General features: G+C 37.8%; 1 protein-coding gene across 1 annotated transcript; it reads right to left on the reverse strand.

The window, feature by feature from the left end:
• Positions 1-705: 705 nt before the first annotated feature.
• Positions 706-4,371, reverse strand: LOC103368015 (CMRF35-like molecule 9). The gene is made up of 6 exons (XM_008296244.1): positions 4,307-4,371; positions 3,849-4,169; positions 3,391-3,711; positions 2,029-2,139; positions 1,873-1,937; positions 706-888 (listed from the first exon to the last, which is right to left on the reverse strand). Exons 1-6 carry the CDS (start codon positions 4,341-4,343, stop codon positions 736-738), a joined length of 1,008 nt encoding a protein of 335 aa, XP_008294466.1. The 5' UTR covers positions 4,344-4,371; the 3' UTR covers positions 706-735.
• Between the last annotated feature and the right edge of the window lie 2,413 nt (positions 4,372-6,784).

Here is a 6,784-nt window from a genome sequence, read left to right on the forward strand (position 1 = left end):
TCTCTGCGTGTCCTCTTGTAGTTTGGAAGCAGAGGTGAGGCAGATTGATGCCACTGTGGCGTCTCTGCACCAGCAGCTGAGCGAAGCCAGAGGCTCCCTGTCCCACCTGGAGGAGTCACGCATGGCGCTCGAGAAGGACATAAGCTGTAAAACCCACTCGCTGTTCATCGAGAGAGAAAAGTGCATGACTCACCGTAAACGGTACCCGACCGTCTCAGCGCTGTCAGGATACTAAAGACGATGAACTCTGAGTGTTTGTGTGCTGGTTTTGCTTTGTTTGTAAGTTTCAAAAATTTGGGTTGCTTTGGATCTTTGTTGCAGAGTTAGTAGAGAGCAAATCAGTTGTTCTTCATTTCATTTAAATATCCATGTAGTGCAAAAAGAAAAAAGAAATGTTAATAAATGAGAGTCGTCTGAAACTTTTTATGAGAATAATTGTTTAAAACTGTTGCATCAGTTACCCATCTAGAAGTATAAATAAGTGCTGTAAAGGTGAAAGTCAATGTGTAAAAACAGGCTAAATGCAGATAAAACAACCAAAAAAAAACCTCGTAGTTACAGATCAAAAGACTGCAGAATCTAAGCTTGTATTTTTAGACTGTCAGAAGATCAGTTCTACATGAATATTCAATGGTTAAACTGGGAAAATACTAACATGCTGCAACAATGAGGGGATTAATGTGGTCACAGATTTGACCCCAGTCGTGCATCCATTCACTTTGTTGTGACTTTGTTTTATTTGATTTCATAATGATTACAGTAGATGTGTTCAGGTGCAGTAAACTTATAGTACATATCGCTGCCATCCTCATTATCATAGACGTGACTGTTGTGCTGTTCAGAGGAATCCCACATTGCACACACCTCGGATCCTTGATTTTCATAAATCTAAAAGAAAAATTGAAAAACCATAAAAAAACAAAAGCAAAATCATCATGTTTTAACATTTTTGGCATAATATTCCAACTCAAACATGGTTGCAGTAATCCAAGGAAAGTTGTTTTGTTCACGGTTGTTTTGTTTGTTTTTTTTTGCTCCACTAGCAGCAAAACAAATAGAGAAGATGTTGATTGTGGGTGATTTACTCTCTCCAGCTGTGTTCCACATGTAATAAAAACAGGAGTCTACAGGAATGCTAGTGGCTCTGTGAGGTCCAGCAGGGCTTCATGCTAAATGCTAAACATTCAAAGGACATGCTGAGGACATGAGTGCATGTACCATCTGTATAAAGCCCTTTAATTTTAAGGGATCCCACTTCCATTCCAAGAATTTACATCCTTTACTTTAGTAAAAGTACCAATGCAGCATGTAAAACTACTCTATTACACCTGAAAGTCCTGCATGAAAAGTATTGTTGTGAAATGTTTAATGGGAGAGGAGGAAATCCAATTTCAGTTTTTGGACTCTGTCTCTAATCTGGGATTTTTGGTGACATATTAGATCATTTAGACATTCATTGAAATGAAACCATGTGACCAACCTAGAGGGGAAAAAAATCAATATTTGGTGAAGCTGTGAACAACGCATAGATGTCTGAAATGTGCCCCTGACTATGCTCCAACAATGCATTATATATTAAAAACTGGTTATAGTATCTATGAGAAATCTTAATTGCAAAAGCAACTAAATGTAGTGGAATAAAAAGTGCAATATTTCCCTTTGCAATGTAGTGAAGTAGTTTAAAATGGAAATGGCCAAGTAAAGTACCGTAAAATCACAGTTACCTTCCACAAACTTTACATTTCCTGCACCGGTGACAGTAAAACCAGCAGTACGATGTTTATTCTGCCTCTTAATGAACATTTTAACCAACACTGCATCCTCTGAAAGCGTCTAACTCTGTAAAAGTTGGTCTTTTTAAAATTTCCTTACATGATCCAAAAACTTTGCTTCTCCTGCTTCAGTGATGTTCTTTGCTTTCATGCTGACGTCAGAACCTGGAGCAGCACAGAAAAACACTGGATTACCGTACAGTGTGTGTGTGTGTGTGTGTGTGTGTGTGTGTGCGTGGATGCATGCAAAACGTACCTTTGTAACATTTACATTTGTAAACCGTGACCAAAGTTACTGTCAGTATGAGCAGTACAGCCAGAGATGTGGGCAGAACGTAAGCCACAATGTGCAGAATGGTTGCAGCATCTGAGAAAAAAAACACAAAACAGAATGAAAATGTACACTTTCAGTATTACACGCTTCCCATATCGATAATTACAGTTTCTTTAAAAAGCGGAAGTAGCACCTTTGACCTCTGAGCAGTCGGTGTCTCGTGTTCCTCTCAGCTAATGAAGCTACGCTGTTAGTTTCCCACGTGTTTGCATGGACTGAAGTGTGCACATTTACATTAAAAACGTGATGTATGATAATAAACTTTGATTAAAACAGCCAGACCTGTTCACTGGTTTGCTGTTATAAAGGACAATAGAATATTTCCTCATTAGAAAAAGAACATGGAAATAATACTTCAAGTGTAACTTAATTGCTTCAGATTATTCAGGTACTAAACCTCCGCAGGCAGCCCAGTTATTAACACACTCCATGATTTCCTCTTATTTTATGGGTTCAGGCATCCCGATTAACAATCACACACGTTACATCCTCGTGCAGTCAGGCTCTGAAAGCATGCATGGAGGCATCGCTGCAACATCTTGAAAACATACAATCTACTGAGCTTTAAGAGCATCATTCATTTCTGTTTTCTCAAGTTAGTCTCCGACTATATCAACAGTTTAGCCCCAGAAACAATTTCCTAATTTATCCAAAGACAAGACAGCAATAAAGGAGCATGATTAATTAAATATGACTATGTCTTAGATCTAGATTTGGACAATTAACCCTCTCCAAAAGTCATAACCAAGTGAAATCTAATTAAAAAGCAAACCAGATCTGAAGGCATTTTTGGTTATAGATCTGTTTTTTCTATTTCTTGTGTTCTTGCCACCTTTTTGTTTCACAGTTTGTCAGTTTTGCCTCATTCTGTTTTCCCTTTGTAACTCAAGATTTCATCTGGACTCATCTTTCCTGTAACCAGCATCACTTCAGACCCCATTCGTTGTTGTTTTTCTGTTTCCTTACACATCCTAATTATTGTATTCTGCTACAAGCATTTCATTGCACTTTCATTTCTGTAGTATGTTGTGGCTTTATGAGAAGCTGTATTTATTAATTGTACTTTCTATCTAAAGGCCCAGAGGAGCTGAAAATTACAAATAGTTATAACACTCACTGTGTGGCTCTTTCCTTTCATGCTATGTATCAAAAATATGTTCCTTTCAAATAAAATCTATTTAAATTCAAATATTCTTTAGAACTACATCCATTGTGATGAAATAGTTATATACTGTACATTATATGTGAAATGTTTCAGTTTACTATAACAGGATGGGGTATAACCTTTGATTTCCAGCTCAACAGCAGAGAAAACATCCAATCCGGTGTTTCTATGGACGCCACAAAGGTACAACCCAGAATCCTTTTGGGTCAGACTGCTTATGGTTACTGTGAATTTTCTGGACTCCTTGTCATCAGTTAGAACGAACCGTCCGCTTTGTTGGTGGTCAGAGGTGATCAGTGCCTGCTGCAGACATGTGGACGGCTGCTTCCCCCTGCAGACGTACTTCAGGTTGGTCTCGTGCTCAGAATCATACGTACAACTGAAGGACACCGAATCTTCTCCGTCACTTTGGATTTTGGTCACATTGTCACAGCAGCTGTCTGTCAGTAAGACACAAACAGCATCAGAAACTGTGCCAAGCTTCAACAGTTTCACCCAGAGAGGATGATTATTGAGCGTGTTTGAAATCTAACTTAATCTTCCAAACATAGAACAAAAACGTATCATTTTAATTTACCTGGTACTACATCCAGCCTGACTTCAGTGTAGATGTCCCGTCCAAATCTGGACACCCCACACCAGTATTTCCCAGCGTCCATATAAGTCAGCTCAGAGATGGTCACCGTAAAGAGTTGTTTGTCTTTGTCATCATATATGGAGTATTTGTCCTCCTTTGTTTGTGTGATCTTATCCCTTTCCCTGCTGCAGTCGTTCTTGCAGAAGTACTTCTTATTAGACTGATGTGTTCTTCTATAGTGGCAGGAAACATTAGCTTCTCTCCCTTCGTATCCAAACACACGTAGCACACCTGCAGCACTGGTCACACGACTCAGAGGAACTGGAAAGAGAAGGCAAAACCTACATATATTGTATCAAACACCAATCATCATGACAGAACAGTAAGATAAATAGCTTTAGTCACTTGTGTTTGCTAGGAAAAACACCTATTTTTTTTTATTCTTTAGAAGAACTTACTGCAGAGGAAGAACAGCAGGTTGTGAACGCGCCACATCTTCACACACCACAGCTTGTAGTGTACGAAATGTTGACATTTGGTTGGGGGAGTGTTAAAATCTTTCAGTTCCACATTTAAATCATGACCTCAGAGTGTTGCACTTTGGTTTATATTAGTCAGATGTCATTTCCTGTCTTGCAAACTTTTTGAAGTTACAAAGTTGTTAAAACAGATAGCTGGATAATTGGCGTGTAACAAACACGGGCAATACAAATAAAAACATGGAAAACTCAGTTAGAATAAAGAACAATGACAACACAGATAAAACTGCTGTACTGTAAAAAGTGTATTTGAGCTGCAGTTGTAGTAAATTGTTATGTCAAAATCAATCTCACTTGTCTCTCTGCTGTTAGTGAGGGCAGATTACTTTTGTGGATCTTATGAACTAGAGTCTAGTTCATTATTTCCAAGTATCTAGCTACGAGACACTTGATACAGAAGTGCAAACATTTGTTTTACTACTTCTTTAGAACTCTCTTTCTAACGTTCATGTTTCTTTTAATTTTTCTGTTGCGGTTTTCTTCTGGTAGGATTACAGAATAAACACAAGTAAAGAACGGTGAATCTGATGACACATTTCTGTTTTAAATGTTACATATGGGTAAAGCAAATACTTAAGTTGGGAAAACTTGAAACTTCAAGTTGACTTTTCTCAAAATAAAGTTGCACTAATCCTTATTTGACAGTAATTAAATAATTTAAGTAAATCCAATTTAACTCAGTGGAACTCATATTACTTTCTAATTTAATCTAGATTAATTTAATTCAGTTGCGTGTTATCAATCAACCATTCAACTTTAACCCCTTTTTTTAGTGTCGGTTGAAAAGATAGATAAGTGTTAGTATCAGGCTGGTTTGATATCAAGTAGTTACTGATTCAACTGATTTATAGCAAATGGGATAATTGGGGTTTTTTTGCAGATATTTTACACAGAGAACTCTGCATTTCTGTTGAAAATGGGGGAACTGAAAGTGGTTCTTCAGTGGGTGGGATGAGTAACCTAACATTTTAGGAATCATTCTTTTAACCAAGTTTCTGTGTGATGAAATACTTGACGTTGGTTGCAGTCTAAAATTGCACTGCCAAGTGTATCTATAATGGAAAGATTATTTTTTGTCTTTAGCAGTCAGACATTTAAACCAGGATGCAATATTAAAAATAAGGATGATGTCTACTGTTATAAACTTCTCTGAGAATAGGTTGGCTGACCTTAAAGGTCCTCAGTTTGTGTGCTGCAGAGAATGTTTCTTGATTCACTGACAGCTTCATGCCTGGTTATTATTTCTTATCTGTAATTCCACATTATTCCACAGAAATAACAGAAATTCTAGAGAAAAATCATCACACGTTTGAGATTCAAGTTGTAGTGGTGGTTTACTCCACTAGAGAGCGCTCTTGTTCCTTAATGTCTCCTCTCTCATCACATCTCCTTACAATGAACTTTCCTCCACCACAAAAGCAGCCTTGAAGTCTAAAGGAAACATCAAACTGTAAAGTGTCACAACCACTTGCACATTAGGATGTTCCGGGAAGTTTGTAGCGCTTGATATTGATGTTAAAATACAATATTCATGTTGCTTCTCTACTGAGCTGCACTCAAACCTGTATAAAGACGAGTAAAGTATTTCAGTCGAAGGGGAAATTAAAACACAACTCTACATAAACTAAAATGTATCCACTGACTTTTAAAGACACATCATTTCTATAGATTGCATAAATCGCTGTATATTCTTATTATATTCATATGTTTCATTCTCATTAAGTGTTAAAGCACCGAGGAATCATCTTTGGGAACGTTTGCTCGTCTTCATGTAATCATAAAGCTGCCATTCGTCTCTATTCTTAGACAGAACTTGCTGCAAGTGAGGAGGTGCCACGACTGAGGATGTTATGAAACGCAGCTTCATGCAAAGAGTTCAGACATGCAGTTTCATTCTTATTGCGACGCACATAGTATTTATTTTATGACACCACTAACTGTGGGCACGGTGCAGTGCCAGGACCCTGTGCGCGGATGCATTTGTGTGCGTGAACATATGATTTTATCATTGTGTGGGATTAAAGAGCTCACAAGTCTTTAGACATCAGAGGGGAATGGGACTGTTTTTTTTACATTAAAGATTATAAGACTGAGATTATGAGACTAAGGATTGGATAAGACTTTGATAAGCAATAAAACAAATGCCAATTGATTGGACTAGGTTTGGCAAATAATAAGGGAAGAAAAAGAGGAGAGATCCTTATAAAATCATGGTCTTTTATAAGTTGAGCTCACGTGTCCCATGTATCCAACCATGTGATCAGCCTGTAAGTAGGTGGTTGGTGCAGGAGTTCAACCACCTGCTGCATATGTAAATAAGTGCTAACAAGTTTGCACTAATTGTTACAAAGTTGACTAAATGTTCAAAGCTAGGGGGGCTACTTCTTTTTCCAGATT

Source organism: Stegastes partitus, unplaced genomic scaffold (genome assembly GCF_000690725.1).
Source record: "Stegastes partitus isolate 25-593 unplaced genomic scaffold, Stegastes_partitus-1.0.2 Scaffold1114, whole genome shotgun sequence".
Classification (NCBI taxonomy): domain Eukaryota; kingdom Metazoa; phylum Chordata; class Actinopteri; family Pomacentridae; genus Stegastes; species Stegastes partitus.

Excerpts from the sequence above, each read along its gene's own strand:
- LOC103368015 (XM_008296244.1), bottom strand. The coding sequence starts at position 4,343 with ATGTGGCGCGTTCACAACCTGCTGTTCTTCCTCTGCA. Across the intron at positions 4,170-4,306 it reads CCTGCTGTTCTTCCTCTGCA|TTCCTCTGAGTCGTGTGACC; the intron begins GTAAGTTCTTCT and ends TTCTCTTTCCAG. Across the intron at positions 889-1,872 it reads AAGCAAAGTTTTTGGATCAT|ATTTATGAAAATCAAGGATC; the intron begins GTAAGGAAATTT and ends TTTTTCTTTTAG.